Source organism: Ammospiza caudacuta, chromosome 16 (genome assembly GCF_027887145.1).
Source record: "Ammospiza caudacuta isolate bAmmCau1 chromosome 16, bAmmCau1.pri, whole genome shotgun sequence".
Lineage (NCBI taxonomy): Eukaryota > Metazoa > Chordata > Aves > Passeriformes > Passerellidae > Ammospiza > Ammospiza caudacuta.
In genome coordinates this window covers 16907435-16927742 of record NC_080608.1, presented here as the reverse complement: position 1 = coordinate 16927742, position 20308 = coordinate 16907435, and the positions used below count along the sequence as shown (strand labels likewise).

At 52.7% G+C, this 20308-nt stretch overlaps 1 protein-coding gene across 1 annotated transcript; it reads right to left on the bottom strand.

The window, feature by feature from the left end:
• Positions 1–18343: 18343 nt before the first annotated feature.
• Positions 18344–19820, bottom strand: ADRB2 (adrenoceptor beta 2). Its single transcript, XM_058815143.1, has one exon. The coding sequence runs from the start codon at positions 19634–19636 to the stop codon at positions 18344–18346; it is 1293 nt and encodes a 430-aa protein (XP_058671126.1). The 5' UTR covers positions 19637–19820.
• Between the last annotated feature and the right edge of the window lie 488 nt (positions 19821–20308).

Here is a 20308-nt window from a genome sequence, read left to right as displayed (position 1 = left end):
CGAGGAAAACTGGACATTTTGCAGATTATGAGCCCTTTAGGAAATCCCTGTGTGAAACAATCCCAGCTCTGCAATTCCAGCAATTCCACAGGCAGCATTCCCCCAGGGGACCAAGGAGCAGCAGCTCATCCAGGGTGGGCAATGCCCCACCCATGGAGGATGGATGAGGGCAGCTGTGGCTTTGGGCACACTGGGGTTTCTCCAGAACAAATCTGGAAATCCAGGGTGAATTCCTCTGCCCTTTTCCATCAGCTGGCAGCCCGAGGCCTCTTCTGCAGCAATCCTATAGATGGTGCTTGTCAGCTTCCAAGGAAACCTGAACCTCTCCCACAGCTCCCAGGGCAGAGCACTGGTGGAGATTAAATGGGAAGATCCAAAATAATTCCATTTCTGTGCTCAGGAAATGGAGCCACGGAGCTCAGCAAGGCTCTGCATCCCTCACCACTGGGGTTTAATTGCTGCTGCTGTAATTGGGGAGTTTTGCTCATTATGGTGGTGCTGCTCATCACCCCCATCCCTGCAGGGCTGAGATCCTGGTTTGGCTTTTCCTGGGAAAACAAAGGAAGTTCCTGGATATCTCACCACAAGATGGTCACAATAATGACTTTGTGGTGCTCCAAATCCAGGCCACACAGTCTATAGGAGTTCTGGAATGTTCTGCCCAGGAAGGTGAATGGAGTCACCATCCCTGGGTGTGTTTAACAAAGCCTGGATGTGGCACTGGGTGCCAGGGTTTGGTTGAGGTGTTGGGGATGGGTTGGACTCGATGATCTTGAAGGTCTCTTCCAACCCAGTGATTCTGGGAATTCTGTGTGTGATTCTGTGTGATTTTGTGAGATTCTGTGAATTCTGAGAGTGATTCTGTGAATTCTGTGTGTGATTCTGTGAAATCTGTGACTGTGTGTGATTCTGTGAATTCTGTGATTCTGTGTGATTTTGTGAATTCTGTGAATTCTGTGTGATTCTGTGAATTCTGTGATTCTGTGTGATTCTGTGAATTCTGTGCATTCTCTGTGTGATTCTGTGGATTCTGTGATTCTGTGAATTCTGTGTGTGATTCTGTGAATTCTGTGATTGTGTCATTCTGCGAATTCTGTGAATCAATTCCAGCAAAACCCATGGAACTGCTCTGCCATCAGCTCTGCACCCCAGAGCAAGCCCTGCCTTGCTGCTGAGTCCCAGGACACGCTGAGCCCGAGCTCCTTTGCAGTGAATCAGCAGCAGGACTCTGAAATAAAGGAACCAAACTCCTTTGCGGGAAATCAGCAGCAGGACTCTGAAATAAAGGAACCAAACTCCTTTGCGGGAAATCAGCAGCAGGACTCTGCAATGAAGGAACCAAACTCCTTTGCAATAAATCAGCAGCAGGACTCTGCAATGAAGGAACCAAACTCCTTTGCAGGAAATCAGCAGCAGGACTCTGAAATGAAGGAATCAAACCCCCTTCACAATTCCATCGCGGCGCCGATGTCAGCGCGGCCATTCCGGATTTATCCTCGTGTCTCTCAGAGAGGATTTAGCCCTCACTGATTTATTCCCCTGTAAAAGTGAGGTGCAGGGGGAGGGGGTTTGCAGCAGGCCCTGATGGAAGGCAGGGCTGCCCAAATGGTGGCAAAATCCCAAGGATTTTTATTTATGGGCTGCTCTGTGCAGAGGGAGCGGGGCTGGGAGATGGCAGCTGGAATAAACAGCACAGCCCTTCTCCCAAACATCTGCCTCGTAAAAGCACAAAATCAGATGTTGTCCTGGAATGCTGCTGGCTGCTCCCAGTGACACGGACAGAGCACAGCTCGCCTGACCCTTTCCAACATTTCCTCTGCCCTGGGAGCCGAGTTCCTCAAGGTTCACAAGGCAAAGCTTAATACTGAAAACAGAAGTTGGCCGAGGAAACCTTGCAGGCTCTGGTAATGAGCAGTGCCTGGTCACCTGTGGGAATCCTGGATTCAGCAGGATGGATCATCCACATCCCACAAAGCAACTTTCCAGCTGGAATCCTCTCCTTTACATTCCCTGTTTTGGTTCAGACACTCCTAGGAGAGGTGGAAGCCTGATGATGATGATGACGTTTTTGGTCATTAGTCCTAATTAATCCCAGGCTCAAGGACAGCCATTGCACAGGGTGAGGAGCTGATGAGAAAGTCAGAATTCCCTTCCCAGTCAATGGGAATGGATTGCTGCCCACAGAGTCACGGCAGGAGCTTGAAATGGCTCCCAGGGGACATTTCCCAGGGGGTCAAGGAGAGGATGAAGAGGAAAACAAATTCCCTGTGGGTTGTCTCAGTGCTTTGCACTAAGTGGTTTTGCAAATCAGCAGGAACAGCAGTGACAGGACATGGGGAATGGCTTCAGACTGCAAGGGAGCAGGGGTTAGGTGGGATGTTGGGTAGAAATCCTTCCCTGGGAGGGTGGGCAGGCCCTGAGAGTGCCCAGAGCAGCTGTGGCTGCCCCTGGATCCCTGGCAGTGCCCAAGGCCAGGCTGGATGAGACCTGGAACACCCTGGGACAGTGGGAGCTGTCCCTGCCCATGGCAGGGGTGGAATGAGATGATTTTTAAGTCCCTTCCAACCCAGACCCTTCTGGGAATCTCTGATTCCATAAATGTTAGATTTGCTTCACTCCACTTGAGCCCTGTGCCTTGTGAAATCTCCATGGGAGCTGGATGTCCATGGACATGGAGCTCTCCGCAAGGCACTGAGCAGCTCCTCCCCAAGCAATCCAAGGATTCAGGGTGGAATGAAGGCAGAGCAAGGCAGAATTTCCTGCCCCAGCCCTCCAGGAGCCAGGAAAATCTGCCAGCCTTGCCCTGTACCGCCTGCAGCTCCACAGGGGTCTCACAACCCAGCCAGGCCTGGCACAGCCCCTTCCAGACTGTGCCCCCTTCCTTTCCTGCCTCTCCAAGCTTTCCCTGGAAACTCCTGCTATTTTATCCTGTTTCTGCAACCTGTCATCCCCCATTTGCCAACAGCTCCTCCTGGAACGTTTAAACAGCATCTGCTGCAAGTGCAGGGTGTGAGAGGAGCCCCGGGGCTCAGCAACAGGAGAGGAACCATCAGGTGCTCCTGCACAGCTCAAGGGGAGAGAAAAACCTGTGAATGCCTGACAGGAAGCCAAGGTGTAGCACAAAAAACAACCCCAGAGTGCCCCAGTCCCAGATTTAGTCTGGTTTATGGTGACTTTTATCTAGGAAAGGAAAAACTCCAGCTCATCCCTTCCAGTTTGCTGTGCCAAGCCCAGCACAGCCCGGCTGGGCTCTTGGTCCAGCAGCCACAAAGCCAGACTGGGACACAAATTCCCAGGTAGTTCTTAGCACAGCTTTCCCCATGAACAAGCACCAAATAACCTCCATATATCTACTGCTGGCTGGTGTCAAACTGCTCTGGAGACCCAAGGCCTCTGTGCCCTTCACTCCCACCAGCACTGGGAAATCACTCAAATCCACCTGAGGGAAGATCCCTGGCTCCACACTGGTGCAGCTCCATTCCTAAACCCCAAACCTGGATTTTAATCTCCTTTGCTGAGGAATAATGTCCCCATCCAGTGATGGACGTGAAGGACTCCTTTTTTTCCAGGCAGAGATCATCCAAGTCCCTCTGGAGGGCAGCCAGGGTGGGAACAGCTGCAAAGCAACAGGATTTTAAAAGCTCTGTTACCCCATTTCCCCCTCCTTCCCCTGCCCCAGCTTTTCTGAGGGGTTTTTTCCTCTGTTCAGTTTTGGGAAATGGAAGGACATTGTTTGCTTTGGGTCTTGTGTGGTTTTTAATCACTGAGCAGATTGGATGTTGATCCCAACAGAGGGAGCAGGGATAGAACCATGGAACGACTGGGGATGCAAGGGACCTTAAAATCACCCAGTGCCACCCCTGCCACGGCAGGGACACCTCCCACTGTCCCAGGTGGCTCCAAACCCTTCCCTGGACACTCACATGGAAGGATTTAATCCCAATATCCCACCTAAACCAATGCAGGCAGCACTTTCCCTTGCTTTGTGGCACTGTAATTTCCTTTTCTTGGTGTGATGCCAGCAGAGTGTAGATGTGTCCCTAAGCCTGGCTCACACCCAATTTCCTCTGCAGATATTCCAACTAACACAGGACTTAAACCCAAGCCAAACAAGTTAACAATGAGCAGAACAACCTTCTCCCTGGAGGAACAACAGATCCCCTCCTCCACCTGCCTTTGGGCTGCTCACAAAGGAAAATCTGAGATGGAATTTGGAATTCTCTTCTCCACCTGCCTTTGGACTGCTCGCAAAGGGAGATTTGGGATGGAATCTTGAATTCTCTACCTGCCTTGACTCCTCACAAAGGAAGATCTGGGATGGAATTTTGAATTCTCTCCTCCATCTGCTTTTGGGCTCCTCACAAAGAAAAATTTGAGATGGAATTTTGAATTCTCTTCTCCACCTGCCTTTGAGCTTATCCCAAAGGAAGATCTGAGATGGAATTTGGAATTCTCCACCTGCCTTTGGGCTGCACACAAAGGAAGATCTGAGATAGAATTTGGAATTCTATCCTTCATCTGCCTTGACTCCACACAAAGGAAAATCTGAGACAGAATTTTCAATTCTCTCCTCCACATGTATTTGGGCTGCACACAAAGGAAGATCTGAGATGGAATTTTGAATTCTCCACCTGCCTTTGGGCTCCTCACAAAGAAGATCTGGGATGGAATTTTGAATTCTCTCCTCCACCTGCCTTGACTCCACTCACACAAAGGAAGATCTGGGGTGGGATTTCAGCTCCCTCCTGCCCCATCCCAAGCACAAAGCTCTGCCTGGCTGCTCTCCCTGTCCCTGCTGTGGGCAGGGGGTTCTGGTGGGATGCTGGGATGATCTCCAGGGTTCCCTCCCAGTTCCTGCAGCCCTGTGACACACAGAGGCTGGAGCACTGCTGTGTGCCAAGCTCAGGAATGTCAAAAACATGGAGACACCACCAAATCCTCACAAGAAAATAGCAAACAATGATCCTCCAGGTGGGAGAGAGCCAGGGATCTGACAGAAATGGGATTATCAGCAGGTGCCTGTGAATGCTTGGAGGGGATCCACACCAGAAACATCCCACATTGTAAGAAATCAGCATTTGTGGACATTTGGATTCCAGAAGTGAAAATCCCTCCCCAGGCTCGGCGTCATCGCTTGTGGAATTCAGCTCTGGACTCTGATTTCCTCTGACTGCCCCGAGGAGTTCCTGGAAAACTTGTAAATGGACGTGGGGTGGTCAGCTTGATTGCTTTATGTGAAATATCTCAGTGTCAGGGCGAAATGCAGAAGGATTTTTATTCTAGGAATTCCAACAGTGCCTGGAAAATCAGTGCTCAGCCAGGGCTTTGCTTCCCAGCACAAAAACCAAGGCTATCCTCTCCATCTGTTCATGCTGCTGTCTCCCACCTGGGGACAAGGAGAAAATCTTCTTTTGCAGGCTTAGCAGCATGTCCTGCCCCTCAGAAATTCCCTGCCCAGGGTGGAGCATCCATCAGCTCCTTCCATCCCCTCCTCAGGGAACTTCAGGGATTCAAACTGCCCCTGTTACTCACTTCCCACAGGAGCAATCCCAGAAAAAACACATTTATTTCATCCTGGAGGAGGGAAAATTTCTGCAATTCCTGCAATTCCTGGCAATTCCTGCAATTCCTGGCAATTCCAACTCATGGTTCAATCACCGGATTTTGGAGGATGCTGCTCCTGGGGAGTTTCATGGATCTTCCATCCATTAAATCAGTGACAAGCAGGTCAGAAATGCACAATTACAGGGGCTGGGAGAGGGACAGAGCCCCAGCTGGCCTCTTGTGCACCACATCCCCACTAACAGTTTCCAATGCTGCTCCAGAGCTCAAACCCCATTCCTAAAATCTCCTTGGGCAATCACTCATGGCAGCAGCTGCTACTGGCTGAGAGAAAATCCTGATTTTTCTCCCTGATCTCTCTCACCCACATCAAAGGGTGGAGCACAGGAGCTGTGCCAAAGCCTGGTAACACTCCCAGGGCTGAACATGGGTGGGAAAGGCTCCAGCACGGTTGGGTTCACACAAAGCTTTGGTTTGGCTGGGGTCACATCAAGCTCCGGTTTGGTTGGGCTCACCCCAAGCTTTGGTTTGGTTGGGCTTACATCAAGTTTTGGTTTGACTGGGCTCACCCCAAGCTTTGGTTTGGTTTGGCTCATACCAAGTTTTGGTTTTGTTGGGCTCACCCCAAGCTTGGTTTGGTTGGGCTCACCCCAAGCTCTGGTTTGGTTGGGCTTACCACAAGCTTTGGTTTGGTTTGGTTTGGTTTGGTTTGGTTTGGTTTGGTTTGGTTTGGTTGGGCTCACACCAAGCTCTGGTTTGTTTGGGCTCACACCAAGCTTTGGTTTTGCTGGGTTCACCCCAAGCTCTGGTTTGGTTGGGCTCACTCCAAGCTCTGGTTTGGTTGGGTTCACACCAAGCTTTGGTTTTGCTGGGTTCACCCCAAGCTCTGGTTTGTTTGGGCTCATACCAAGCTTTGGTTTGTTTGGGTTCACACCAAGCTTTGGTTTTGCTGGGCTCACCCCGAGCTTTGGTTTGGTTTTGCTGGGTTCACCCCAAGCTCTGGTTTGGTTTGGTTGGGCTCACCCCAAGCTCTGGTTTGGTTGGGTTCACAACAAGCTTTGGTTTTGCTGGGTTCACCCCAAGCTCTGGTTTGTTTGGGCTCACACCAAGCTTTGGTTTGTTTGGGTTCACCCCAAGCTCTGGTTTGGTTTGGTTGGGCTCACCCCAAGCTCTGCTTTTCTTGGGTTCACACCAAGCTTTGGTTTGGCTGGGCTCAGCCCAGGCTTTGTCTCAGCACAGCCCAGCTGGGCTGGCAGAAGGTGCTGATGCTATCACAGGCAGACACAACAGCCAGCAGGCAGGCAGGGCCAGGCACCCAGGGCTGTTTACCCATCACACCTGGACAAACACAGCCTGTTTTCACAGCACCAGGGCTGGGCTCTCCTGCCCTGCTCCCTGCCAAGCCCCTGCTGCAGGCACTGAGCAAATGGTTGGCATCTGCCAGGAGATATAAAAAGATTTCCCTGCGGGGTGGAGCCTGTGGTGGTGATCTCATGGTTCCAGTCACGGTGACCTGCTGCACTTGATGGATGCAGCCCTTGCTTTGTGCCCCTGCCAGCAGCAGCACTGCTGGAGCCTGGGCTTGCCTTGTCCCCCTGTGAAAAATGCCTATTTTATGATTGGATTTCCATATTATTAATTAATTAATAATAATAATAATAATAATAATAATAATAATAATAATAATAATAATAATAATAATAATAATAATAATAATAATATTGCAATAATATTAAATAATTAAATGAAATATTGAACAGCTGCTGGCTGTTGTGTTACAAAGTTATTGTTAAAATGAAGATAATATTAAAATTAATAATATTATATGTATTGTGTTAGAAAGTTATGCTGTATTAATTTTCTTAAGTAGTGTGTTAAATATAGTTTTAGGTTATAACAAAATGTTAAAATAGAAACGATGCTATGTAAGACATTTTTTTAAAGCAAGGACTAGCACTGAGATAGCAGCCACAGGACACCTGAATCTTTCAGAGAAAGAGAATTTATTACCCCATTATCAGGAGAAATGAACTTCTTCCCACTTCATTCTGTAGAACGATGCTGTCAGGATTCAGTGGAAGAAGCTGACACTGCCCAGACAGAATTCTGTGTTTGAATGGAATTTATGCATCATGTATGAATATACAACAGGTTCTTGCTTTTAAGGGTTAATCCTCTGTTAATGTGGGTCCTTTTTCGGGCTTCTTTTTCCCAGAAAGAGGTACCTGGACTGTCCTTAACTGTTTGTTTTTTATTGTCTCATATTGTCCTAAATCAAATGGTCCAAATTATTATTACTCTAATTATATTATTATTTTTATAACCATTTTATTACTATTAAACTTTTAAAGTTTAAAAAACAAGATGTTGGCGTTTTTCACAGCCTCTTTCAGGGCAAACCCAGCTCTGAGCACAGCAGCAGGGCCAGCAAATCCTGACCCCAGAGATGGGGCTGACGGCGACACAGACACTCCTCGCAGGAGGAAAAGTGCAGGAATGTGCCCAAATGGCAGGGGCAGGATGCTAGGGGCACACAAAGTTTTCATTTTGGTTATTTATTTACTGCGATTTCCCTCCTGTTTAGGGAGGTTGAGGAGGCCAGCTGTCACCTGAAACCTCACTTGGAAATGGGGGGTGCCAAGACTGGTGCAGGAATGGGAGGAGAGTTCAAGGAGCTCACTACAGCCCTCTGAGGGTCCGATATGGGACATTTTCAGGCGTGTTTTATTTTAAATCAGATTCATAGTTACAACAGCACTGATATCTGAAGGAGCCCAGAGCTGGGGGAATCCTCTGGTTCCTCCACACCTGGCCCTGGGCTCACTGCAAAGGCAGGAGGGCAGAGCAGGGCTCAGGATCACATAAAGTGGCCCAAAAACCCCTGTGCTGTGCAATGAGAGGGGTTTCTGTGCACAGAAATCAGCAAGAGGGGTGTGGGAATGATAACTGAGCCTCCCATAAATGACTGCAAGCCAAACTTCAGTGAACTCCATGTAAGGAAGATGAAAGGAGGAGCGGGTGGGATTTATTCCGCTCCACACATTTATTCAGCTCCATTATTCTCACCCCCAAAACCAGTCCAGCAGCCCTGTAATCCCTCAGCAGCTCCTCTCCAGATTGTCTCTATTATTAACAACAAAGGCCTCGTTATTGCCATCACCATCCTTTGAAGGTGCCGTGGATGGGGGTGAAGATTCCTGTGGGGTGGGGCAGGAGACACAGATTGAGGAGGTGAATCCCTCTGCCTTGGCAGGACACACAGATTTAGGAAATTATGGTTTGTCCCAGATTCTTTTATCCAGGGGAGAAGTGGACACCCCTTCCTTCTGCAAAGACACAGCCTGAAAAACTTCCAGGCCACTTCTGAGCAGGATAAACCATCTCTGGGTCTGCACTAGAGCAGAGAAACCCTTCGTAAATCCACAAGTTTCTCTCATTAATTGTAACAAAAATGAATTGGAACTCCTGGCTAAACCCACAGAGATTTATTTCCTCGAGGAGCAAAGCCCCAGAGGACCTGGCTTGGCTGTTCCTGGAATTAGCATCTGTATAGAAATTGCCATTATCAGCCTGGGACCTGGCTTGGCTGTTCCTGGAATGAGCATTTGTACAGAAATTGCCATTTTCAGCCCTATTTGCATTATGCAATGCCTTCTCCACTGCCCGAGGAATGAATCACCCAGGGGAGGGGAGGGAGGAAAGCTGCTGCAAACACAACCTGGGCCATCGGGGAGGAGGAGAATTCAGCAGGTACTCAGGGTCCATGGAACAAGCTGGCAGGGGCTGCAGACAATTTTAAAGACTGAAAAAAATACAACGTAAAATGGTTTTCTACTATTTCCAGACCTGGATTGCACATTTGGGAGTGAAGGATTTTGAGGGTCCAGCTCTCATCCCCTCTGTGATCTGGAAGATCTCATTGTCTCACAGCCACCCCCAAAAGCAGCAAAGGAAGAGAAGGGTTTCATCCTAAAAAATACAACATAAATTGGATTTCTACTGCTGCCAGGTCCTGGCAGGTGCAGTGGCAGGTGGCACCGGGCTGGGCTCTGACTCACCAGGGCACAGGCTGGTTTCTAATCTGGGCCCTGCTGTTTGTCACCACGAGCAGGGTGACACCTTCACGCTGCCTTTCGCTCTTCCTGCCACTGACAAGGCTCAGACAGGGCTGAGGAGGTTCTGAGGAGTCACAGCCAAGCCTGGAGGGACAGTTTGGCCTTTCCAAGTCCTGTGTGTGTGTGTGTCAGCAGCAGCACAATCCCTGCCCAGGGACTGCACAACCCAGGCAGCTGCTCTCAGGGTGGACATGGCCCTGGACAGACATCCCCATGTTCCAAGGGCTCCTGCTAGTGATGGCACTCAAAACTTCCTCACACAGCATGGGTTTTCCTCTAAAACTTAATTTTCCTTGCAATAATTCATGGGCTGGGTAATGAATAGAACAACACCTGAAAAATTTAACAATGCATGTTGCAAAGCACCTGAATTTTGCAATGCCTAATCAAGGTAGTATTTTTAGAAAAATCCTATTCCATTATTAGAAAATAGAAAAAATCCTATTCCATAATTAGCAAAGGATCTCTTTCAGAAGTGTCCCATTGAAAAAATGGACATTTGGACCATGGTTTGCATCCCTATTACAGCCAGGGTCCCTCCCATGCCCCCATCCTGTGGGTTGCCATGTTCCTGTGGGAAGCCTGGAATTCCCTGGGGCACAGTGAGCTGGGGAAAGGAGAAACCTCAAAACCTCCACTCATCCTCTGGGGCTGCCCATGGATCAGCCACCTCAGCAAAGGGACAGTGGCAGTGACAGTGACAGTGACAGCTCGTGTTCCAGGGGCACTGGAAACAGCAGGGCCACAGCGCTGGTCACCCAGGGAGATCTGCATGCTGGACACACCAGCAGAGGTGACAACGCTGACCTGTCCCCTCCCAAACACACCCCAGCTCCTGGCTGGCATTGTGGAGACCCCAAGATGACAAACAAAAAGCAAATTAAGACCAGCAAAACTCCTGGGAGTGATGCTGATGCCAAAGCCCAGCAGCATCCCAGGTACCCACAGCCCTTCCACAGGGAAAATCCCATTTCCCCTCCAACTCTCCTGGCTGGCAAAGTGTCAGAGGCTGAGCTGGGTTCTCTGGGAGGTCTTTCCCATCTCAGTGGCTCTGCGATTCCCCATTCCCACCTCTCTATCCCCGAGGCCAGCAGGGCCAGGCGGCTGTCCTGGTTTGTCTCTGTACCTGTCACACACTCACCCCAAAGGCATCCCCGGCCCCAGCATGGCAGGAACGCCTGCCCCACGCCCTCCTGCCATGCCTTGGCAGGCAGCAGGGCAGCCCAGAGAAGGAAGCAAAGCTGCTGCTCATTCCAGAGGCAGCCGTGATCCCCCAGAGCTCTGGGGCACAGAGGGGAACGTGGGAGGGCACAGGCACCAGCCAGGCTGCCTGGACTGAAAGGCAGGTCCTGAACTGAAACACAGATCCTGCTCTGAAATGTGGATCCTGAACTGAAATGCAGATCCTGAACTGAAACACAGATCCTGCACAGAAATACAGATCCTGAACTGAAACACAGATCCACAGAAACAGATCCTGCCCTAAAACACGGATCCTGTCCTTAAACACAGATCCTGCACACAAACACAGATCCTGCACACAAACACAGATCCTGCCCTGAAATGTGGATCCTGCACTGAAACACAGATCCACAGAAACACAGATCCTGCCCTGAAATACAGATCCACAGAAACACAGATCCTGCTCTGAAATGTGGATCCTGCACACAAACACAGATCCTGCCCTGAAGTGCAGGTCCTGCTCTCACAGCATTTCCCAGCCCTGCTTCCTCTTCTGCAATCCATTCCTTCCTTCTCCCTCCCTTTCAGGGGATCCAGCCTCTTGAGTTTCCTGCTGGTGCTTGAGTCATTTTCCCTCCTAGGACTGATTTCTCATCTTTAATTGTTTCTCCATCTCTTTACACTCTCCTTGGGCTGTATTTTACTTTGTCTCTCTTATTTGGTTGCATCCACCTTTCCATGTAACAATCCTCCATAGATTCCTTCTCTTCCCACCACCAGTCTGTGCTGGATGTATGACTTTCCTGGCAGAGCTGATGGGAGCCTCGTTGGACACCCCAACCTGTCCTAAAAGAGTTGTGCGGTTTTATCATTATCAGTCTTTATTTCCCCTGAGGATGCAGCAGGCCCTCCTGGCTCTGATCCCCCAGGAATGCCAAGGGAAAGGCCTTGGGGAGCCACACTGGCAGAGCCTGGGGGCTCACAAACACAACCCCACTGGTTTTAGGGATCTCCCAGCCCTAAAACATCCCCCAGTGGCTCAGGGAGGCTCAGGCTCTGCAGCCTCAGCCCAGGCCTGAGAAATGCATAAACAGCAAATGGCCTCTGGGGAGCCCCTGCCAAGTCCTTTCTCCCTCATGTAAATATTTTTTCCTCTCAAGTGTATGCGAGTGTGAAAAATCTCTCCTTAATCTTCTTTTTTTTCTGCCTGGCTGAAGGAAATGCTTGTTCATCCCCGGGTGGGAACAGCTTCATCTTGATATCTTGCAGCTGAAGCAAGAACCACGCTGCTGAAAACATTTCTTATCACCCCCAAAGCCACAGAGGAATCAGATTAATGGTGCCTGTCAGGACATGACCTCCTTGGTGGCTCTTGGATGCAGGTCCCACGGGACAGCACATTGTGAGGCAGCCTTGAAGACTTCAGAAGCAGTGCAAAATATCCCTGGGGTTTCAGGATTCCAGAGGCTGAGAGTCCTGCCCTGTTGTGTTTGACACGTGAGTGGAAATGTGTGGCTTTTTCTTCTGAGAAAAACTGGAGACCTAAATAAGTTTCTTGCAGTCTGGCCTTCAGATCAAATGTGTCAGCGGGAGCTGTGTGTGTTTTCTGCTGGTGGTAGTGAGAGGAAGTGTGTCTGCACACAGCAGAGCTGGTGGCAGCCCCAAAGTGTCTGTGGGGGAACTGGGTCAGCTCACAGGGGAATCTGTTCTTGCTGCTCAGAGCTTTCCTCCCTCTCCATTCACCTGCTGGGGAAGGCTGGGATCAGGCTGCCACCCTCTGCTCCAGCCCTCAGAGCTGAGCTCTGCCTCATAAGCATCAGTTGTTGTTGCTGGTGGTGGTTTTGGAGAGGAACAGTGTCAGCACCACAGCCAGCCCTGCGATGCTGAGATAAACCTGAACCAGCCTGGCCTGGGGCTGAGGCCTCAGCGGGGCCCAAATCCTGCTCTGAGCCCTGCCCCGGCACCAGAGGGGCTCCTGAGCTCCCCCAGAGAGCCAGGCCAGGCTCAGAGCTGGCTTCAGATGCACCAACAGCTTTACAGAGAGAAAAATCCCTTTGGCACAGCACCGAGGCAAGGGGAGTTCTGAGAGCAGGGAAGGCACAACCCCAGGGAGGAGGTTTGGGATTCACAACCCCAGGGAGGAGGTTTGGGATTCACAACCCCAGGGAGGAGGTTTGGGATTCACAACTCCAGGGAGGAGGTTTGGGATTCACAACCCCAGGGAGAAGGGAAAGCACAACCCCAGTGTGATTGTGTTTGTGAGCCCCCAGGCTCTGCCAGTGTGGCTCCCCAAGGCCTTTCCCTTGGCATTCCTGGGGGATCAGAGCCAGGAGGGGTTGCTGCATCCTCAGGGGAAATAAGGGCTGGATTTAAGCACCTTTTAGGCCCAAGCACCTTTCCAGGTGAGATGTTCCCTGTCAGGAATGTCCTGTTGTAACAGGGATAGGGAAAGGTGGGGGGCAGCTGCTGCTCCCCCACAGATGCTGAAGCTCTGGCTGATCTTTTCCTTCTGCAGTCAGCCAGGGCTGGGGCTCTCCATCCCTTGAAAGCACAAATTATTGTAATTTGGCAGGAAGCGCCTGCTGCAATCTCCCTGTCTGAGCTGCACAACAATTCCCTGCTGTTGTTTCTGGAAAGGAGAAGCCTCAAAATGTGCAGGGCACAGTGTCCTGTGCTGCCAAGGCTTCATCCTGGGCTTAAGTGGCACAGAGGACACAAAATCCTGGTCATTGCAACATTCTGGGCTGGCATCCTGCTTTGCATCACTCCTGCTCTGTCCTCACCCTCACCTGAACCAGGAGGGACACCAGGACACCAGGTAGCAGAGAACAGGAGTTGGTACGTGTCCAGAGAAACACCTCCAGGAGCTTCTCCAAGGTGAAGCAACCTGGGGCAGGCAGGAGTGCTGCTGCCACCGCCTTCCTGCAGGACAGGTCACCTCCTCACCTTCTCCCAGCCCAAATTCCAAACCCCCAACAGATGGGGAAGCTGCAGCTCCCTCCCAGGCCTCCCAAATTCCAAACCCTGCCAGCTGCTGGGAGTGCTGCCACGGGGGCACAGGAGTACTGCCAGCCCAAAGAGAGATGCAGGTGGGTTTGAAACCCCTGTCTGCAGATCCTGGTGGGAGAGGGGAAAACCAGAGAGTGCTGAGCACCCACAGCCTCCTCCCCTGCCAGGGCTCAAAGCACTGGAATAATAAATAAAATAGTAAATAATTTAAATTAAAATTAAAATGAAAATTAAAATTAAAAAATATAAAAATAAAAATAAAGATAAAAATAAAATTAAAGATAAAAATAAAAATAAATTAAATAATAAATAATAATAAATTAAGGAAGTTTTTGTCCACACTGTGTTTCCTCCCTGCTCCTCGAGGTGTTGGTTTTCTTTAATAAAACCTGAAGGATTCACTGGGAAAATGCTGGGAAATATGGGAGAAACGGCTTTAAGCAAGGACACTTGACTACAGCATAAATCCCATAAATCCTCTTTATTTTAACATGTCAGTCAGTAGGACCTGCAGTAAATACTTGGAGTTTTGAACATACAGATCTTCATCTCTGTACTTATCTGGCACAGCAAACCCTTTCCATTTCCTTGTTTATGTAAGCTCTGAGTATTGCTGTATAGAGATAATGGATATATACACACAGACACATATCTGTATGTGCACTTGTGCAAAAATGTCCTTACAAAGGACAGGAAACGAGTGAATATTTCCCAATCCACTCTCCCTGGCACTGGAAATATTGCACAGAAATTCAGCTGGATGCTCCTGCCATAGGGAAAATGGCAAAACTGAAACTGCATGCATGGAGAAGCAGCAAATCCACTTTTTATCATGATGGAGAAAGTTTAAAAAATCTCAGTGTCCCCTCTGTGTCCCCTCCTCTGTGGCATTGGCGCAGCAACACCTGGGGCTGTGTCCCCTCCTCTGTGGCAGTGGCACAGGGTACAGCCAGCAGCACAGTGTTTGCTTCAGCCTGCTCTGTTTGCTGGAAGAATGTAATGTTTGCCACTGATTTCCCTCAAATGAAGTCACCACCGTGTGTTTTATCAGATGTGCTTAACCTGAGCCAACTCTGCCAGTATAAAATCCTAAAATCCAATTTAAACAGCGACTCCTGACTCCAATGCTCCATTTTTTAATATGTCTATGAAACTTTTTAATATAAAATATTTTAACAGGGCTAAGTTGTTTGGGTTTTTTTTCCCCAGCCATGGAAAGGTTTGGCTTTGATGATGCCATAATATTTTTCCCTCCACTATTTCTCTCTTTTGATTCCAGCTGCCCCCAGAACTTTACAGTTTATATTTCACCAGTTTTACTAATGTTGCCTTAGAGAAAAGAAATCAGTTCCTCAACACCCAGACTCCCATGCAAGCTTGAGGTTTCCTGGCAGCACCGAGGTCATTTGTCCAGTGCAAACAGCCCAAAATTCCCTGTCCCTTCCACAGCCACGTGCTCTGGGTGCTGGAGTGCTTCTGCAAATAAACATTCGCTCATCTCTCAGCTTTGGCTACCCACAGCCACAATATTTGAAGTAAAAAGAGGAAGCCAAAAAAAGAGAACAATTATTTGGACAACAAATAATGGGGATTATTTGTTGCTCCGCCAGTGCTACCGAAATGCAAATAATTCATCACATTGAAAACACAAACCGCAACAGAGATGTGGGCATGGGAATTCCCTGTGCCACGGGGTCCTGGCTCAAACTGGGGAGGTTGGAGCCTGCTGGGGCTGGCCTGACCCCCAGCACTGTGGGACACCTCAGTCCCTCTGTGCCCCCTCAAACCCAGGGTGCCCTGGGCATTGCAGAGCAGCAGGGACTGGCAGCAGATAAAGGGATAGAGGAGATAAAGCAGGGCAGACATATTGATCTCTGCAATCAAGAGGTTAATTCTCATTTCCCTGAGTGTTGTTTGGTAATCACAGCCTGCACGGAGCTAAATTGCATCTGCAGCAAAAGAGTGAGTGCCTACACTGAGTGCCTACACAGAGTGTGCACCTGCACCAAGTGTTTACCTGCACCAAATGTGTGCCTGCACTGAGTGTGCATCTGCACCAAGTGTGTTTCTACACTGAATCCATTCTTACATTGTCTGTGTTCCTATACTGTGTTCCTACACGCTGTACCTGCACCAAGTGTGCACCTGCACTGAGTGTGTACCTGCACCGAGAGTGATTCCACACCAAGTGTGTTCCTACACTGTGTACCTGCACTATGTTCCTACACTGAGTGTGCACCTACACTGAGTGTTTTCCTACACCGTGTTTTCCTGCATCAATTGTACTCCTACACTGGGTGTGTACCTGCACTGAGTGTGCACCTACACCGTGTGCACCTACACTGAGTATGTTCCTACACCGAGTGTGACCTGCACCGAGTGCTCCTACACCAGCTGCCCACCCCGGCACATCCTCTGAGCCCCCTCTCAGTGCAAATGCAGCCTCTGAGCTCTCTCTCAGTGCCAGTGCAGCACGGAGTGAGCAGTGCCCGACTGCCAGCCCTGCTCCTGCCCTTCCAGCCCCTCTCCTGCCCTTCTCCTGTCCGTGTTTATCCCAGGGGCTGCCCCGCAGCCTCTCACGCCACAAAGTGTCACCGTGTCGCCGCACCCTTCCTTGGTACTCCGAGCACCCGGGGCACTGCTGGCACCGCTCCCCGGGCAGCAGTGAGGGCACGGGCGGGCAGAGGGCCGGGAAGGGCTCCGGGCACATCCCCTGTCCCTGCTGCGGGGCTGGGATGCGCAGGGGACAAGAGGAGCGCAGTCAGTCACAGGGCTTGGGGAACACAGGGCTCTTGGAGCTGCTCCTCCTCCCCAGGCAGGATCAGCAGCACTTTGGGAAGGAGGAAAAGGAGCAGCAGGAGTTCCCAGAGCGCTGCGTTTTGCCCTGACAGCCAGAGCAGTTTGTCGCCACAGCTGGAGCAGCGATGTCCCCTCCCGGCCGGGGGATTCCCTCCAGCCCTGCCGGCACCAGCGCTCGGGGCGAGCCCTCAGAGCAGCCAGGGACTGCCGGGGGTGTCGGTACCACAAACCCCCATCTACCCCCGGCTCCTGCGGGACGGGCACGGCTGCCCCAAAGCCGCTCTGCCTCCGCCTGCACCGGGACTCAGCCACCCATCCACGTCTCCCGGGCATCCAGCGAGCCCCGCTTCCCCAAACTGACCACAGCGCAACGACAATGCCACCAACGCCCCCGTGATGCGACAACGCCACCAACATCCCCAGCGCGTGGAAATGCGGGGGGTCCGCACGCCCGAGCATGCCCCGAGAATCCCCCGGGACACCGCGGCCCGAGAGGTCCCGGGAGCAGCTTTTCCTGCCCCTTTCCCGAGAATTCCTGAAAGAACCCCGCACTGCACACCCTCCCGGCACTGCACACCCTCCCTGCCCCGCGTCCAGCCTGTCACACCGGGGTGAGCCCCCAGCCCAAATCGCTGTTCCTTTCCAGCCAGGGACTGTCCTGTCCTATCCTATCCTATCCTATCCTATCCTATCCTATCCTATCCTATCCTATCCTATCCTATCCTATCCTATCCTATCCTATCCTATCCTATCCTATCCTATCCTATCCTATCCTATCCTATCCTATCCTATCCTATCCTATCCTATCCGTTCCTGTCCCGCAGCCCACCCTGCCCGGGCACCCCTGGCACAGCCTGGCACACGGGACAAACCCCCCTCCACACCAGCCCCAGGGTCCTGCAGCCGTGCCGCGGTCGGAGCGGCGTTTCCAGGGTGCCCCGGACAATCCGAGCCTCGTTCCGTCCCAGCTGCCCCGGCTCGCTGTCATCCGAGCCCTGCGGTTAAACAAACCGGGCGCTTTACGAGCTTTTGGCTGGGCTGTGACTGCAGCCGCGTGTCACCCGACTTCCCAGTGCCACATTCCTGAGTCCCACAGTCACAGGCTCACATTCTAGGCAGACGCTCCGTTTATTTCTATCGTTATTTTTCTTTTTTTCCCCCCTACAGAAAGTCCTGTAGCACTTGGCAAAGCAAAACCCCCCAGAGCATTCGCAGTTTCTGGGCTGTGACCAAACTGTCCCAGAGCCGGCAGCCCCGGTCTGCCCCGCTGCCTGCATCCCTCCCCGCCGGCTTGTCGCAGATCAAATCCAGGGCTCTCCGCAAAGTGCCCCGGGCTGGACAGTCCTGCCACCCCCCGCCCCAGGTGCCCTCCTGGCCTGGAGGGCTCCCGCAGCCACCAGCGGGGTGGTGACAAGGGGACAGGCAGCAGTCCCACGGGGGCAGGGGGGTCCTGCTCCCATCAAGGTCATGAGGTAGCTCAGTCCCAGGCCAGTTCAGTCCCGGCCACGGCCAGATGGTCCCCCCGAGGACGAGCATTCTGCACAGCCTGGCATCCCCCTCCCTGCTAAGAGACCCCCGGATTGTGCCCCAAACCTGGGGGGCTGCCAGCAGCCCCTCCGCCCTGCCAGGGCCAGCCACGCTTGGCAGAGTTTGGGGTTTCTCCCAGCTGTTAGGTTTTAGTCGCTCTCTATAAAAGAATCACTATTATTATGAAAGAAGGGTGATTTTCCTTGCAAAATCTCCTCTGTGCCACCCCCTCCTGAGCCCCCAGCACCCTCCCCTCCATGCACAGTACCTTTGCCGTGCAAAAAGTGCTCGGGGCGAGGGAAGGAGCCCTCCTCGCAGAGCAGCTGGCAGGTTTTATCCGGGGCCAGGGGGTAGCCGTTGTCCTCCTCGTTGTAGTCGCTGCGGCCGTTGCTGTTGGAGTAGCCGTTGGCGTACATCTTGAGGGCGGACCTGCGCAGGCACAGCAGCTCCTGGAAGGCGTACCTGAAGTCGGGGCTCCGGCAGTAGATCAGGGGGTTGAAGGCGGAGTTGACGTAGCCCAGCCAGTTCAAGAGGATGTACAGGTACTTGGGAATGACGTTGTCCTGGATGACGTGCACGATGTTGACGATGAAGAAGGGCAGCCAGCACAGCGTGAAGGTGCCCATGATGATGCCCAGGGTTTTGAGGGCCTTGTGCTCCTTCAAGAAGAACTTGGAGGAGCGGCGGTGCCCGGCTCCCCCTTTCTGCTCCTGCTCCTTGTTCTGGGTGTGGAACCTCCCCTCGCTCCTGTCGATCTTCTGCAGCTGCTTCTTGGCCACCTGGAAGACCCTGGCGTACACGAAGACCATGACCACGAGGGGCACGTAGAAGGAGATGATGGAGGAGGCGATGGCGTAGGCTTGGTTGGTGAAGAAGTCGCAGCACATCTCGTCCTGGTAGCAGCGGATGGCGTCCTCGTGGTCTGCCCGGTACCAGTGCATCTGGATGGGCAGGAAGGAGGTCAGGCCCGACACCACCCACACCACCAAGATGACCACACGTGCCTTGCCCTTGGTCAGCAGGCTCTGGTACTTGAACGGGGAGGTGATGGCGAAGTACCGGTCCACAGCAATGACACACAGGGTCTCGATGCTGGCCGTGACGCACAGCACGTCCAGAGAGGTCCAGAACTCGCACCAGAAGTTCCCAAACTTCCACATCTCCATGATGATGTGGCAGGCGCCGAAGGGCACCACGGCCAGTCCCATGACCAGGTCGGCACAGGCCAGCGAGGTGATGAAGTAGTTGGTGACGGTCTGCAGGCGCTGGAAGCGGGCGATGGCCGTGATCACCAGCACGTTGCCGAAGACGATGGCCAGCACGATCAGCGACATCAGGATGCCCATGCCCACCGTCCACACGTCCCGCGACACCGTGGGCTCGGCGGCGCTCTGGTTGGCGCTGGCGTTGCCGCCGGGCAGCTCCGTCCCCGCCGCGGCCATGGCCCGGCGACAGCCCCGGGGCGGCGGGGGCGGCTCGGCTGCGCTCAGGGCTCCGCTCGGGGCTCCGCTCGGGGCTCCGCGGCCGCGGCGCCGCTCCGGGAGCCGCTCATACGGGACAGGTGCGGGGCAGGTGCGGGGCCGCTCGGCTGGGGCACCGGGCACCGCTCCGCTCCCGTCCCGGCCGTGTCCCGGCTCTGTCCCAGCCCGTGTCCCAGCCCGTTAGGCGCCGCGGAGCTTTTTAAGTGACAGCAGCCCGTGACATCAGCCCGGCGCAGCCAATGGCAGCCGGCACCGCACCCCGACCCCCCCGCACCCCGCGGCCACCCCCGCCTGCCCCACGCGTGTCCCCGCCCCGTGCGCTGCATCCCCGCCGTGTCCCCGCAGCCGCTCCGGGTGCGCTCCCCTTCCTCTCGGTGCTCTCCTGTCCCCAGCCCCAGAGTGTCCCTGTGCGCTCCTTTCAGTGCTGTGTCCCCGCAGCCGCTCCGTGTGTGCTCCTCTTCCTCGCGGTGCTCTCCTGTCCCTGGCCCCAGGGTGTCCCTGTGCTCTCCCCTTCCCCTCTGTGTCCCCGCAGCCGCTCCGTGTGTGCCCCCTGTTCCTCTCCGTGCTCTCCTGTCCCCCCCGCCCAGGGTGTCCCCGTGTGCTCCTTTCCCCGCCTTGTACCCGTGCCTCCTG

Excerpts from the sequence above, each read along its gene's own strand:
- ADRB2 (XM_058815143.1), bottom strand. The coding sequence starts at position 19,636 with ATGGCCGCGGCGGGGACGGAGCTGCCCGGCGGCAACGCCAGCGCCAAC.